General features: G+C 52.0%; 8 protein-coding genes across 8 annotated transcripts; 4 read left to right on the top strand and 4 right to left on the bottom strand.

Moving 5' to 3' along the window:
• Window positions 1-382: 382 nt before the first annotated feature.
• On the bottom strand, window positions 383-2264 carry SAICODRAFT_5558 (MFS multidrug transporter-like protein; the record flags this gene model as incomplete). Its single annotated transcript, XM_019169384.1, has 5 exons — window positions 383-701; window positions 752-1791; window positions 1845-1991; window positions 2045-2063; window positions 2113-2264. 5 exons carry the CDS (start codon window positions 2262-2264, stop codon window positions 383-385), a joined length of 1677 nt encoding a protein of 558 aa, XP_019026049.1.
• A 1732-nt stretch (window positions 2265-3996) lies between these two features.
• Window positions 3997-4428, top strand: SAICODRAFT_42059 (uncharacterized protein; the record flags this gene model as incomplete). The annotated part of the gene is made up of 1 exon (XM_019168683.1): window positions 3997-4428. A coding segment is annotated over one exon (432 nt), but the record flags the coding sequence as incomplete, so codon positions are not given.
• A 631-nt stretch (window positions 4429-5059) lies between these two features.
• On the bottom strand, window positions 5060-6079 carry SAICODRAFT_69580 (pseudouridine synthase). Its single transcript, XM_019170486.1, has 3 exons — window positions 6014-6079; window positions 5615-5945; window positions 5060-5562 (listed from the first exon to the last, which is right to left on the bottom strand). Exons 2-3 carry the CDS (start codon window positions 5921-5923, stop codon window positions 5065-5067), a joined length of 807 nt encoding a protein of 268 aa, XP_019026047.1. The 5' UTR covers window positions 5924-5945; window positions 6014-6079; the 3' UTR covers window positions 5060-5064.
• Window positions 6080-6378: 299 nt separating this feature from the next.
• On the top strand, window positions 6379-7090 carry SAICODRAFT_33602 (uncharacterized protein; the record flags this gene model as incomplete). Its single annotated transcript, XM_019168303.1, has 3 exons — window positions 6379-6474; window positions 6547-6638; window positions 6691-7090. 3 exons carry the CDS (start codon window positions 6379-6381, stop codon window positions 7088-7090), a joined length of 588 nt encoding a protein of 195 aa, XP_019026046.1.
• Window positions 7091-7875: 785 nt separating this feature from the next.
• On the top strand, window positions 7876-8993 carry SAICODRAFT_29154 (uncharacterized protein). Its single transcript, XM_019167336.1, has one exon. It carries the CDS (start codon window positions 7918-7920, stop codon window positions 8830-8832), a length of 915 nt encoding a protein of 304 aa, XP_019026045.1. The 5' UTR covers window positions 7876-7917; the 3' UTR covers window positions 8833-8993.
• Window positions 8994-10072: 1079 nt separating this feature from the next.
• SAICODRAFT_89005 (glutamine synthetase) lies at window positions 10073-11455 on the top strand (the record flags this gene model as incomplete). Its single annotated transcript, XM_019171599.1, has 3 exons — window positions 10073-10197; window positions 10265-10427; window positions 10567-11455. Exons 1-3 carry the CDS (start codon window positions 10164-10166, stop codon window positions 11453-11455), a joined length of 1086 nt encoding a protein of 361 aa, XP_019026044.1. The 5' UTR covers window positions 10073-10163.
• A 609-nt stretch (window positions 11456-12064) lies between these two features.
• SAICODRAFT_29152 (uncharacterized protein) lies at window positions 12065-12998 on the bottom strand. The gene is made up of 3 exons (XM_019167335.1): window positions 12945-12998; window positions 12757-12882; window positions 12065-12704 (listed from the first exon to the last, which is right to left on the bottom strand). The coding sequence occupies exons 1-3, from the start codon at window positions 12980-12982 to the stop codon at window positions 12209-12211; spliced, it is 660 nt and encodes a 219-aa protein (XP_019026043.1). The 5' UTR covers window positions 12983-12998; the 3' UTR covers window positions 12065-12208.
• A 190-nt stretch (window positions 12999-13188) lies between these two features.
• Window positions 13189-14100, bottom strand: SAICODRAFT_5552 (uncharacterized protein; the record flags this gene model as incomplete). Its single annotated transcript, XM_019169379.1, has 1 exon — window positions 13189-14100. One exon carries the CDS (start codon window positions 14098-14100, stop codon window positions 13189-13191), a length of 912 nt encoding a protein of 303 aa, XP_019026042.1.
• Between the last annotated feature and the right edge of the window lie 185 nt (window positions 14101-14285).

The following is a 14285-nucleotide window of genomic DNA, read 5'->3' as shown; positions in this document are numbered from 1 at the left end:
GTAACCTCCTCCACTCGGCCCAATATGCGGACAATGTCCCAGACGCGGGTTTGCAATCCATCTATAACACAGCTGTAGATGGGCTCGAAGTCAATTTTCGTGGAGGTTGAACTGGCCAGATTGCGTGGGAAACCCGCGTGTGAACAATGTGGCCGGGGACCTCAATGATTTGTGGGTGATGCAGACAGCAAAGATGGGACATTACCGGGGTATTTCCAACCAACTTCTATACAACCTTCAATAGTGATTATGCTGTTAATGTTCTCTTCTCCACAGACGTCTAACCTTTAGTCCCTCCATCTCCAATGCGAATGCAATATCTATATGATGCAATGATGCCCCCACCCAACACACTCCTTAGCACTTCCTCACCTTGTATACTTCAACGTCTACTCCACTCGCTCCTCCCCCCATCAGTCCCAACACCAACAAACATGCTCCCTGTCGCAACCTCCACATCACTCCCCTTCTCCGTAACCTCCCCATCCTCCGCGCCCTCTGATTCCCTGTCTTCCGAATCCGTGACCTCCTCACCATCATCATCTAGCACGATCTTATCCCCCATATGCTCATTAGCCCAAGGCGACCGTTCTCGAAGTCGATGGCCTTTGTAGAATAGCAGGAACGGGGTGGGGATCATCAAACACGAGAGGAAGGCGATAAGTGACGTAGCCCACTCATACCCGAGCTTATTATACATCCTATCCCACACAATTAGCCACCATGCAAACAGCTCGAGGGGGATACACACTGAGTGCCGAATAGGGGAAACCCCGCCCCAAACATATCACTAACAAACGCCAGCCCAGCCAACGCACTCGCCGAATACTCCTTATACGTATCCTCAACATACGTATATGTAAACAAAATAACCACATAATAACTCCATCCCCACACCACGCTGGCCAACATGGGCACGATCCAGTGAACCGTTTTGTAGGACGTCCACGCGAACCAGAAGAGAGCGAGGGGTTGGGCGAGGCAGGCGTAGCGGGAGAGGTAGACGCGCGCTTCGGGGATGTTGGAGATGGTTGTACGGCCAGAAGGGGAGCGGGAGCGGATTCGGCGTTGGTAGTAGCGTTCTTGGTATAGGTTTGTGAGGACGCCGATTGAGACGCCGATGATGATGCCGACGAAGGACAAACCTTGTCCGACCGTTCCAAAGCCGTGTCCGCCTTCTCCGAAGACGAGGGGAAAGGCGTCGGTAAATAGGTAGGAGAGACCGTATACGAACCCGTTATATGCAGCAGTGAAGACAACGATAGCTTCCGTAGTGAGAAAGCGAAATGGGCGAACGAGCGACTGACTCAGCAGTTCCTCAACATCCTCCCGCTTATCCTCGTCAGGAACATCAACATTCGGATTCAACTCCTCCGTTATCTCTTCCCTCTCCTTCCTCTCCCGATTCGCACGACGCTGGAGGATGATACTATGTCTCGTCTCCCTTAACAAACAACACATGAAGATATAAAACCCACCCGTGATTCCCAGCAATGCCCAGAAGATGTTCTGCCACTCTCCCGTCAAGGTAACGAAACTCCCGATGAGGTAGCCACTCGGTGCGCCGACTGTATCGGACCAGATGAAGATACTCATCGGGATACCGACTTCATAGACTGGCCACATATCCGCAATTGTACCCCCAAGGTTGGTGATCGCGGAGGAAGCAGCCAAACCCGAGATAAACCGGATGGACAGAAAAGCGCCAAGATTGGGGGCCAGAGCCGTGCCGACGAGGAAGCAGAAGTACACAGGGTAGGAAGCGTAGTAGATTGGAGTACGGCCATAGTACTGTGATATTTCTTCAGCCAGCAATTGCAAAATTTGGATACAACAAGACTCACCTCGGCGAGCGGTGCTAAAAATAGAGGTCCAATTGCCAGGCCGAGAACATAGAGGGAGATGCCAAGGGTGGCCACGACTTCAGATACGCCCACAGCTTTCTCGAAGAGCTTTGTTGCGGGTGAAAAGGCGGTACCGCCCCAACTGAGCTGTCATAAGTCAATCAGCCAAGTTCACTTCAACCTAGCATACACTCAGATACCGATAAGTTGACCGGCAGACTGAACATGCACGTCAGCACTCGGACAATATCATACCAGCTCCACATACATCGCGAAAAACACCATCCACTTCTTCCACTCCGGCCAATTCATTGGATTATCCGGATCACCCTTCTCGAACCTCACAATATGCGGACTCCTGGAAGACCTCGAAACGGATCTCGTCACTGACGACGCCGCTGCTGAACTCCTTGGTGTCATCCTGGGGGCTGTCATTGAGGGATTTGAGCCGGAGAACTTTGTTAACCAGGAGAAGCGGTGGAGGTTTATGTCGAGCATCACACCGAACCCAAAAAAGAAGCAAAAAAGAGTCAATAGTGAGCTAGATAGAACGGCCGAGGGATTAACAGAAGAGAAGGAGGGGTGAATGCTGATCTGTCGTCGAGTCAGGTGGTGGAGTTTGAGTGCCAGGACTCGCGGACGCGCTGCAGCTGGGGTGCTTCTCTACAGGGACCCCCCGAAATGACAGATGCAGGTCAATCAATACCTTAAACTAATATGATGTCATCACCGACAATGGAGATTGCAGAATCCTCCGCGTGCTTGTACGTCAAGGGCCCTGGGCAGATTAGGACGCAAGTCAACGATTCCTCTCGTCAGTCAACTATCTGAGCTTCTCCGTCATAAACTTCCCACGGGTACCGTCATAGACTCCGAAATGGTTGGATTCGAGTGTGCGGCCATGCGATTGAAGATCGTCTGTGCTAGCGAGTAGTTCGAAAACCTGAACGACTTTACGATTGGCACGACTTTGTCTCTACATTTTCACAACCTACACGTATTGGCTCTCCCTTACCGCGTGACAGCAACTCGGCAGAATGTCAGATTGTTGTCATCCTCCTCATGGACCTCGTTAACGCCATACCTTCCTGGCTAGGTCTCGTCTTCCGAGTTACTTTACTTGCCGTGACGAGGGACTCACATTCTAGCGAGCAACTCGGCTCGCACGGCCCGAACCTGTCGAAGTCTCCTGAAGCTTCGGCCGTAAACGATTCGCCGATCCCGCACCTTGGCCTTTCTCAGCAGAATTGACAGCTCACTTTCCTTCAACCCTCCTTTCATCACCCTCGGCTATCCCGGCACTCCTTTACCTCCGTCACCCGCAGCCAACCCCCTTTCCGTCACGGATTTACGGCACACGTTTCCAGCAAGTTAACCTCCAACGCACCCCAGGGTCCTAAAGCCAAAGCCCAGTTCGACAAACCCGATGCATATGACGCAACTCATGACTTAAACTGCACGTAACCGCGACCGTTGCGTGCGTTGAGATTACCGAAAGAAGGTTCCAGGCGCGCGGAATGATTATACCTCCTGAAGAGGTCGAGTAAGACGGAAGAGTGAAGGAGGTCAGACGGGTCAACGGAGGCGTTGGTAGGTCTTCGAACCGCCGTCGTTCTGCCATGACTCTTTCCCCCCGGTCGTTTTGTGACTCCCGACTCCCAATCGGGCCGACTGAGGGTTGCGTCATGCTGCATGTCATCGCGCATGCAGAGTGAGGTCACCACCGCTTGCGCTAGTCGAAAATCTTGTTTCCTTACGTGAGTCTCCTGACCACCGCCAATCCCACACTTATATAAACGCTGCCCGCCCCCCCTTCCTTCCCAACTCCATTCACCAACACACCAACAGCACACAAGTTCTTCCTTAAGGTGAGATACCTGCGACTACTCGGCTGTTAACTCCTCTTCACTCCTCGTGACGATGGTGATGGGTTCTGTCGGCGATTTTCGACTTGGGCTATTCCAGAGTTGACTTCGTCAATACTACTCTTCGCTGTCGCTGAAGGGTTTTGAGCAGCATACATCCCGGGAAACTTCTCCTTTACGTGCTATATGCTAACTTTTTGGTTCACAGTCTCGTTATCGAGTACTTTCACACAACACCTTTTCACTTTACGAAAAAGCACAACAACTTTGCAACAATGGGCATGATTTACGGACCTACTGGTTACATCCTCCGCGCTGTGCAATTCATCTTTGCCGCCATCATCCTCGGTCTGTTCTCCGACCTTATCGCGAACAAGGCCGTCGGTGGTTCCAACTCCCAGGTCAACTACTCCGAGTTTTTGGCTGTTTTCTCCCTCTTCTCTCTCATCATCTGGGCTGCCGGTATCTTCTCCCCATTGGGTCACCCCTTCATCCAGCTCGCCCTCGATGTCCTCAACTTGCTCTTCACTCTCGCCGGTGGTATCGCCATGGCTGTCGTCTTGAGGGTTCACTCTTGTGGTAACCAGGATTACATCAACAGCAACAAGGTCATCAACGGTTCTTCCCACAGGTGTCGCGAGGCTCAGGCCGGTACTACTTTCATCTGGTTCTTGTTCGGTGCTTACCTCGCCTCTACCATCACCTCCGCCATCACCGCTTTCTCCTCCGCTGATGCTCCTTCCCGCCGTCGTCGTGGAGGTGCTCAGCCCCAGATGGCTCAGGCCTAAGCGGTTCTTATCGCTTCTTGTTTGCATTCGTCGATTGCTATGAGGTGTATGCTATTGAAAGGTTGAGTGAGATGATGCATAGACGGAGCCTGAGTTTGAAGTTGTATAACATCGAGTCTTGAAGACTTTTTGTAAGACTTTTATTGTACGATGGATTGAGGGTTTGTCTTTTTTTGTTCTTTTTCTTCTTTTACGCTTATGATGAAGTAATGTCTTAATTCGTGGTGGATGGGGGACGTATTGGATGAGAAGTACTGGCGTCTACTCCATAATTAATTAGTGTCCAGTGAATGGATAGCATCCTTCCTCCTGAACTCGATTGTAAGCGACTCTTTCATCGCGGTGCATAAGCTGTTTCTCCCACAATGCCGATCATCGACATACTCAAGCTCAATTAGGACCTCAACTCCCACGCAAGTTGCTACGTAACGCTCGATGCTGCTGTCGTCACTACATGATATGCTGCCAACGTAATCCAGATCACGGAGGTCTTCGTCGCAGTTGACGGAAGCTCAATCAATTTCGCTAATGACTAAACATTGTGGATAGATATCGAACGACTGCAAATCAAAGCCTGCTAACCGGCTCCTCCGATTCCTTTGGTGGCGGCGGGCGGTGCAACTTCTTAACCAACTCCGGATATTCCTGGTTCGGGTCCCTCCACCACGTCGGCAGTACTTCCTCCTCATACCAGTTCAAACCCATCTTCCATCGTAGCCCGGTACAATGAAGGAACATGCCGCCCTTTCGTGTTTTGAAACCTCCCACTGGTTCCTTGGTCCCAGGCTTGACATTCTTGCCATCCAGGTAGTACAAATAGTCTCCAATGATCGGTGCCCGGAGGTTCTGCGAGCAGTGACGCCGCAGCTGGTGCTTATGACCAGTAATGGGTTTCAGCTCAAGCAGCATAGACTTCATGCCCTCTTTCTCGTATCGTTTAAGAATCTTGACCTCGGTTCTTGATCCCTTTTCTTCACCTTCGTATCCATCGCCAATAAAAAGCGGTTTGCCGACGTCTTGTGTGATGAGACGTGAAAGTTTTGAGGGTTTGACAAGAGCGTGGTACTAGAGACATGTGTGAGCAGCCATACCTTCATGAGCACAGAAACGGACTCACGAGCTTCTCGACTCTTGGTTCTTTTCCCTTCGATGCCGCAGCGAAGGCGCTGGTGAGCTCTCTCACTCCGTACGGAGTTCTACCCATGATCATCACTCCGGTAACCGGTCTGTCGAGTCGATGCACGAGTTTTGGTTCATGCTGACACTCCTCGAGCTTTTGAAAGAGGTCTGGATGGTGCTCTAGCAGTGCATGTGAAAGATCTTCTTGCACAGAGATATTCGGAGGTTTGACGAGTGTGAGGTAGTGTTTAGCAGCCGTGAGGATCTGCGGTTTCGGGTAACGTCCGATACCCAAACGTCCAGACATTTTGTATGATCTTAATTTAAAACTGTAACGCCTGTTTAGTTATTAGAGATCGCGGTTGCGAGCGAGCACCGAGGCGGCAAAAGTGCGTACCGGATAGAGATATAACGGTCTTGATGAAGTAAACCCAGCTGAATTACTGATTAACGCCCTTGAAGATCTCCAAATGGTAAAGTCGCTTCGTTGCTTGGTTTTGTGGTCTGCAAGCTATGGCAATATTTTCGCCAGTAAGACTCCATACAACGCAAATGCCCTGTAATGAAGACTCTTTGGCTTTTCATACACAGGATTGACGGTAAAATACATTCAAAACCTAATAAACAGTGAAATGCTCCCGAATCTCTTAACTATTCTTTGTCATCGTCAGCCTTACTGCGTCACGCTGCCGCCGACTACGATCGCGGCCGACAGCAAGTGTCACGCATACACCCCATCAGTTGCACGAGATAACACTTACGATGTATACGCCGCAGTATCAAGCTTCAGTATCTTCCTTAGACAATGATTTGAGGGGTAAGATGGCAGGGAAATATGATCCGCAGATGGTGGAAGAGGTACGCTATCACCGCAGCGCTTGTGCGGGCGGGTTCATCGTTGGAGCAGGACTGACAATTGTCTTTGTACAGGCGCGGGATTGGCTTTCGCAGGTCGTTGGGGAAGAGTTGCCGCGGGATCAGGATTTGTTAACGGTGCTCAAGGATGGTGTCGTCTTGTGTCGGTATGTCAATGCGATCCTACCGCTGAACATTGACGGCTAATCGTGCGCATAGAGCCGCCGAGAAAGCAACCCCATTGAAGTACAAAAAGAGCGCCATGCCCTTCGTCCAAATGGAAAACATTGCCTCCTTTCTCAAAGCCGCCGAAGCCCTCGGCGTCCCCAAACACGAACTTTTCCAAACCGTCGACCTTTACGAATCCAAAAACCCAGGCCAAGTCATCTCTTGCGTCCACTCCTTCTCACGACACGCATCAGCGAAGATTGGTGTTCCGGGATTGGGCCCAAAGTTGGCGACGAAGCAGGCACCGAGAGTACAGACTGAGCAGGAGAAGAGGGAGGGGGCGAATATTATCAACGGGTATCAGTATGGGTTTGCGAGTGGTAGCCAGGGAGATGTTGTTTTTGGTGGGAAGAGGAATATTGTTCTGACTCCGAAGAAGGGCAGTTCGTGAAGCCAACACCTGATGGGATCGTGAGAGGTAGCGTGCGGATTGGGTTCAAGTCCGATGAGAGTTGGCGAGACAGGAAGAGGAGGGGTAACGGACCTCAGGATGTTTGTCGACCATGATTTAAAGAAGTCTGTGCCTGAGGTGGTACGATGTGCGATGAGGTCTCATGGAAGACTATGTACTACATTGCAATTGGCTGGCTCCAATGGGATATGTATCCTTAGTTTCGTCCGAGGGAAAGTGTACCACGGTCTAACTGAATTGGACGCTCGCTGTATTCAATAGATACCTATATACCTACGCGCTCGGCAGTTATGACCGGGCAATGGATTCGATATTTTCCCTTCTGTGTGGTGTTCTCCGATCCCATTTTAAGTTGCGTCCGCGTCGTACGCGTACGGAATGAACCCCGCTTCGTCATCGGAGCGCACGTACGCGATATGAGCAAGATGATGTGCAACAGGTCAGAGCGTTGTCAGCAGCTGTAGTTACGTTTGTCAAAAGAATCCATCGACTAGACACAAGCAATAACATTATATCTGGACGGATTGCACCGACCTCCATTCTCACGATTGTCATCGCATCGCTTCAACTGCAACAGTGGTTTGCGTATTCATTTAATGGATGTTCAGTCGAACTGTCAGATCTTGAAAACAGCTGGGTGTGAGTACTTGGTGCACGATACAGAATCGTCACTTGTGGTAGTTGAGGAAGGAGCGGAGAAGGAGGGTGGGGCGGACATTGTAAGTGTTGATTCAATGAACATAAAGCCGGATCGGCATCTATCGGCAGGCAATTGGAGGGAGAGTGCAGCGCGCGATACCGAATATATGCTGATGGGTATTGTGGAAGGTGTGGAGGATGAGAAGGGGGTGCAGGTATCGAAGGATGATGTGGTTGAAGAAAGGATGGGGTTGACTTCCTATAGAGATAATTCCGGGAGTGATTGGGAGAAAGGATCAGATACGCAAGCTTCCGATCGTCTCGAAAGTTCGTGGAACGTTAGAGCGAAGACCACAAGAGAGATGGAGAGTGTAAGTTTAAGTGAGGTTCAAGATCCGGTGACTGGGGACTCGTTACCTGAAATGGATATGGACTCTGAAGAAATTGCGGAGGAGATCGAGTCCGGTCTTCATGAAACGCAGGGGGTTGGAGATGTGGCATTGGAGGAGACTGAGGCACAGTCAGTTGAGCTCGAGATGCATGACGACCATTTCCAGACATCCCCGAAGCTCCTTTCCTTCCCACGCAACCTCGAGCTCTTTAACCCAGTTTACGCTCTTACCCACCAACAGCCGCCCCCCTCTCCGCCCCACAGGGAAGACACCTATCGCTACATCCGCAATCGCCGTGAGCAACGCAAGGAGGATTTTGTCATAGCGAGGCGGAATAGCATGAGTGTTGCGAAGGAATTGGAGGATGTATATGGCAGGGGGACTCCTCCCGTGCCTTCCTCTGCTAAACATCAGGGAGGAGAAGCAAGCGAGGACGAGAATGATGAGAGGGGCAGCGGCGTGCTCAGGCCGGTTGAGTCCAGAGAGGAATCCCCGCAGCCCGGGGTGAGGGTCGTGAGGCCTAGGTCGAATCCGCGGAAACGATCTCCATCTCACGAGATGGAGATGGATGAGGAGGTGGAAGACAGGAGTAAGAAGAGGAAAAAAGTTGAGGTTGAGGGGATTAGTGACCCGAGAATGCTGTTTCATCGGGGGTTGCCTGAATTGGAGGATGTGGAGGGTTGGAAGTGAAGCAAGCAACCGTGGGAGCAGAGGCCGGGACGAGTGCAGGGATTTCAGAGAAAGGGAGGAGGAAATTGGGAGCGACACACTAATACCAGCGATCCCTAATAATGCAACATCTGTCGGCGCTTATAGAAGCATGGTTCAATATAACCCTGAATATTCACGGCAGGTCTTTTGCGATGGCTGCCCACACAACTCGCCCGAAAGACAGACACACCCACCCACACAGGGCTCTCAAAATGAGTTGGTCACATATAGAATCCAGATACCCGGTAGAAAGCGGCAACCATGTTTCTAGGCCGGTTTCCAGATCATCACTTGTCGTTTCTCCTCTCACGGACCGTGCCGTACGAGCTTTACCCCGCTGATAAGACACGCCCGCGCCAAGTTGCGGTTGAAGAGGGGTTAGGTATACGTAAGGTTTCTGGTAATTTTTCAGCCTATTCGGTACGCTGGGTATCGCACTCAAGCTCGGCTATAGTCTACAAGGATCGATATCCAAACACCCCAGGTTTGAAGGACGCGAGAACCGACGAGCCAAGGATACCGATAATGCCCCGAACTTCCAAGCAGCTACAGCTACGGATCGCCGAGACATGGCCCACAAGCGGAACAAACTTTGTGTCTGCCAAACCTAAACTCCCCAACAGAAGTGACAACTCAAGACAAGACAACGGTAATGTACGCGTGCCCTTGACACCCACCAATACCAGCCCGAACCTTCTTACCAGATGGGATGCTCATCCCATCGCCGCTTTCGGCTTACATACGTCCAGTTGGCGCGCCTGAAGCGTTTCCAGTCCTATCGCAGGCGGGAAGCAACGAGCCGTACGCGCACAGTACATCCGATATATGAAAGGTGGCACAATGGATCTCGTGACCAAGATACTTCTACGAATGCTCAAAGGGATGAGCTTATCTCTGACCAATGGTTGGGGGTTTGATCAGCTTCCGTCGCCGTTTCCTCGACGTTTCCTTGAGCACAAGCGAGCAGGACTTGACGAGGACGACAGCTGTTCATAGCAAGAAGCGGATAAACTTCACTGCCGGCTACATAGAAATACATCCAGCGACAGACAACTGCATTTCGCGCACTGCCGTCGCCCCCCCCTGACCCAGCCTGTCCGCGTCGCCCAATCAGTCAGCCCGAATCGAAATCTGCGCCCGGCGCTGTCCCCTATCATCTTGAGATCGTACGTGCCCTCTTAACCTTCGGACAACCTCCCCAACCCCTCAAACCCCAAACCCGTGAACGCTTGCGACTCGTCGTTTGCTTCTAATCAATCAGATCTATTCGTCGTTTTCGCAGTTGAAGGAGCAGCATACAATCTACTAAGATGGCCGGCACATCTACTACCGTTTCCTACACCGGTGAGTCAGCGACTATGGCAGGAGTGTGATCTGTACGGAATGGCGAGCTGACTGATCTGTGTTACAGCCAACCTTCTCAAGTACATGGATCTTGACCAGGGTGGTAAGATCCAGGCTGAGTACGTCTGGGTTGATGGTACCAACGGATTGAGGTCCAAGACCACTACTCTCGACAAGATCCCCGAGTCCATCGACGACTTGAAGGAGTGGAACTTTGACGGTTCTTCCACGTAAGATACCCTCCACCTGCCTTTCGACTCTGATCCGACGGGAATGTATGCCGTCATACGAGGCGCATTCACTTCCTTCGATCCGAGTCGAGTCATACTTATCTCTCTCGAGCCGACGCTGACCAAAGTTTCTTTACAGCGGTCAAGCTCCCGGTCACGACTCAGATATCTACCTCCGCCCTTGTGCCATCTTCCGTGACCCCTTCCGCAAGGGTGACAACATCATCGTCCTCGCCGACTGCTACAACTCCGATGGTTCCCCCAACAAGTTCAACTACCGTTACGAGTGTGCCCGTCTCATGAAGCAGCACGCCGACCACGTTCCCTGGTTCGGTATTGAGCAGGAGTACACCCTCCTCGGCAAGGACGGCCGTCCCTACGGCTGGCCCGAAGGCGGTTTCCCCGGTCCCCAGGGCCCTTACTACTGTGCCATCGGTACCGGAAAGGTCTACTGCCGTGACATCGTCGAGGCTCACTACCGTGCCTGTCTCTACGCCGGTGTCAACATCTCCGGAATCAACGCCGAGGTCATGCCATCGCAGTGGGAGTTCCAGGTCGGTCCCTGTACCGGAATCGACGCCGGAGACCAGATGTGGATCGCCAGATACCTTCTCGAGCGCGTCGCCGAGGAGTTCGGTGTCACCATCTCTTACCACCCCAAGGCCGTCCCCGGAGACTGGAACGGTGCTGGAGCTCACACCAACTTCTCCACCAAGGAGATGCGTGAGGAGGGCGGTATGAAGCACATCATGTCCGCGATCGAGAAGTTGAGCAAGAGGCACAAGGAGCACATCGCCGTCTACGGATCTGATAACGAGCTTCGTTTGACTGGTCGTCATGAGACTGGTCACATCGATGATTTCTCGTTCGGTGTTGCCAACCGTGGCTCAAGTATTCGTATTCCTAGGAGCGTTGCTAAGGATGGATACGGATACCTCGAGGACCGTAGGCCCGCATCTAACATTGATCCTTATCAGGTCACTGGTATCATTGCCGAGACTACCTGCGGTGCTGTCGATGATGCTTAAACGAAACGTCATGTTTTGTTGGGGAATACAGTATGAGAATGTTGGTGTGGATGTGGAGAAGTACAATTCGGGGATCCGGCTATTGGAATGGGTGTAGGCGGGTTGTATGTTTTCGTGTGACTGGTTATTGATACTCTTTTTTTTGTTGTTTGCGCAATTGTTCTGATTGTTACCCCTTACCTTCGCTGCGGGTTCATTCTCCAGTATATTTGGTGTTCTGTAGCGAAAGAAGGTCATTTCCCTTGATTCGAGTTGTCTGTGCTTTCCCGTAATTGAGATCATCTGTCCCATATCTTCCGCGGAGGAATCGCGATGATCGAGATGGGCTGTGACACATCAGTGAATTCATGTTTGCGTCATCCATATGCATTCGAATCGTCAGGAATGTCTCCGAGTCTTCGAGACCATTTCTATTTCTAGAAACGCCGAAGTCAGATGCGTAACTGAGTCATTGGGCAATTACGGTACTTGGAGCCGATGGACGGACGGACGTACTGGGATGTATGATGACGGGTGGACCGTGGGGCTCAGCAACACGTGTATGATTCGCGTACCACGGAAGGTCAAGGCGTCAAGGCTATGTTTGTTATCGTAACTGACATGATCTGTCGTCGTTCCCGCAGCTGCGGCTGTTCTATTTGTAGGGCTCGAGCTACATTCCTGACGTACGCAAGCCAAAGATTCAAGTCCTATCCCCCTACCACATGCCCTCCATCCCAGCGCTCCGTCTCATTCATAGCATTCTTACCACCCTCAAACATCAGCCTCCAGCGCCCTAACACTCTTCTTCCTCTTCCTCCCAAGCGCGCCCGTCCCTGCTGCTCCCTCTCTCTCCTCAGGCTCTGGACTATACCCCGCCTTCGCCCCCTGCCCTTCTACGATCTTGCGTTTCACACTTTTCCGTCGATCTACCCCTGTCGCGGGTGTCCCTGATGCTTTCTTGGTGGGTTTCTTCACAGGAGTGGGATCGTAGTCATCGACCGGACTCACACCCCGCGAATCTTGTCCTGTTGAGTGTTGCTTAACCACCAGTATTGGGCCTCCAGTTGTCGGGGTGGGGTCTGTTGGTGGTAATTCGGTTATGTAGTCATCGAAGGGTGAGAGGTCACGGAGGTGCCGGGGTGTGCTGGCTGGTGATGTTGGGATGTGGTCTGAGGGTTCGGGTGTTGATTCCAGAGGTAGTGGGAGTATGATTTTCTGTGGGGTGTCGTCCAACTCGTTAAGATCCGATAACAAATCCAATAAATGTCTATGAACGCGGTCAATATACGTACGAGAGAGGCAGGTGTATGGGAACGTACGCATTCTCTTGCGCGACCCTCCTCGCCAACTCCCGTGCTTTTTGTAGTTGTTTCTTGAGATCGTCTTCATCTCCATGCACATCTCTGAATCTCGCGTGCATTTTCTTATACTTTCTCTTGAAGGATCTATGGAACACCACGCTGATTAGCTTCCACCGCGATAACGTCTCCAAGAATGTAAGACTTACTTATGCGAATGGGGTCCGGCTAAGGGAGAATCGTGCATGTCGATATCCAATGTCCTGGGCGATTGGAGATCCATTGTCGGCTGGATGGTTGTGCTGGTTATTTGGGTTCTGGTGTCGCGTTTGGGTGTACGTGATGCGCAGCTGGTTGCAGGATGGTGCAGGTATTGGAGAATGGATGATATAGCAGTTGCCTACATCCTAAATATCGTACACACCTCCAAGGCTCCCTCTTACACGTTCTCAACTAACTTCCCGCTTCTCTTACCAACTCCGATACTGGCGCATCCTCCTCCAGAACTGTAGGCAGTTGCTCATCCGGCGCTAACTCCCCATACCCAACTCCACTCGACGCGCCCCTCAGGATCCCCGGTCTCGTGGGCGAGGTGGTAAAGGTGGTTTGGAGGGAGTATCCGTTGAAGAGTCGTGCGGCTTCACCTGGTTCCGAGAAAGTGCGACGTTTCTCTGGCTTCGATTTCTGTGGGCGAGCAGCTTTCTGCAGCATGAGTTCGGGCGAATCAGGTGGCGAGGGAACAGAAGTGGAGGTGACTCTAGATCTGTTCTTGCCGTGTTTGAGGTACTCCCAAAAACCCGCCATACTTCCTTTCCTACTCTTCCTCCCCTCTTCCTTACCATCCTTCTCCTCCTTCTTCGGCCCATGATGCGTATGTCTCCTTTCTTTACTATGATTGGGAGACGACACAATCGACCACCGCCTCCCCTCCCCTTCCAACTCCCACATAGCAATACTCGAACTCCTCTCCTTCCCTTCATCCACCTTAACCTTGACATAATTCCCTGCACCACCACGACTCCCCCTCCTCTGCCTCTCCCTCGCACTCGAAACAGGAACTGAGGATGTAGGAGCACGAGATGCAGGCGGTTCTTCCTCGACGACCTCCCTCACAATCACCCCATCCTTCCGAAAATTCCCAGCGCCGCCGCGACCGGTGGAGGCACGGCGGCCGCTGGGGAGACTCCCAAGGGGAGCAGAGTTGCGTCTTCCTGTTTTCACATCGACGATTTGAGGATGGATGTGTTTAGGACTGGTGGACGTGGCGGAGGGAGGGTAGGAGGAGGGTGGTGTTGGTGGTGTGCGGAAGATATTGCCAGCGCCGCCGCGGCCGATGCGGATTGGGTGTGAGGGCGGATCTGACATGGTTGATGGTAAGAGCACGGCTCGTTAGATCCTCGCCTCGTGGACGAGACTTCCCAGCAGCTGCCGTTTACGTCGACGTCAGAGAGCTCGACCGTGGCACTTGAGTACCAGCGTCCCAAGATTTGAACGTCAATGCAACCGCGGCGGTTCACGGATCATGATAGGCAACACTCCTTGTCCTTGTC

Source organism: Saitoella complicata (genome assembly GCF_001661265.1).
Source record: "Saitoella complicata NRRL Y-17804 unplaced genomic scaffold SAICOscaffold_4, whole genome shotgun sequence".
Lineage (NCBI taxonomy): Eukaryota > Fungi > Ascomycota > Saitoellomycetes > Saitoellales > Saitoellaceae > Saitoella > Saitoella complicata.
The sequence above is the reverse complement of the archived record's forward strand: the minus strand, read 5'-3'. Positions and strand labels throughout refer to the sequence as shown.

What these genes read in the sequence shown, in the direction of transcription:
- SAICODRAFT_29152 (XM_019167335.1), bottom strand. Translation starts at nt 12,982, where the DNA reads ATGCACGATTCTCCCTTAGCCGGACCCCATTCGCATAA. An exon ending in GCCGGACCCCATTCGCATAA is followed by an intron (nt 12,883 to 12,944) that starts GTAAGTCTTACA and finishes GGTGTTCCATAG; the next exon opens with ATCCTTCAAGAGAAAGTATA. An exon ending in AGGGTCGCGCAAGAGAATGC is followed by an intron (nt 12,705 to 12,756) that starts GTACGTTCCCAT and finishes CCGCGTTCATAG; the next exon opens with ACATTTATTGGATTTGTTAT.
- SAICODRAFT_69580 (XM_019170486.1), bottom strand. Translation starts at nt 5,923, where the DNA reads ATGTCTGGACGTTTGGGTATCGGACGTTACCCGAAACCGCAGATCCTC. An exon ending in AACCAAGAGTCGAGAAGCTC is followed by an intron (nt 5,563 to 5,614) that starts GTGAGTCCGTTT and finishes ACATGTCTCTAG; the next exon opens with TACCACGCTCTTGTCAAACC.
- SAICODRAFT_29154 (XM_019167336.1), top strand. Translation starts at nt 7,918, where the DNA reads ATGCTGATGGGTATTGTGGAAGGTGTGGAGGATGAGAAGGGGGTGCAG.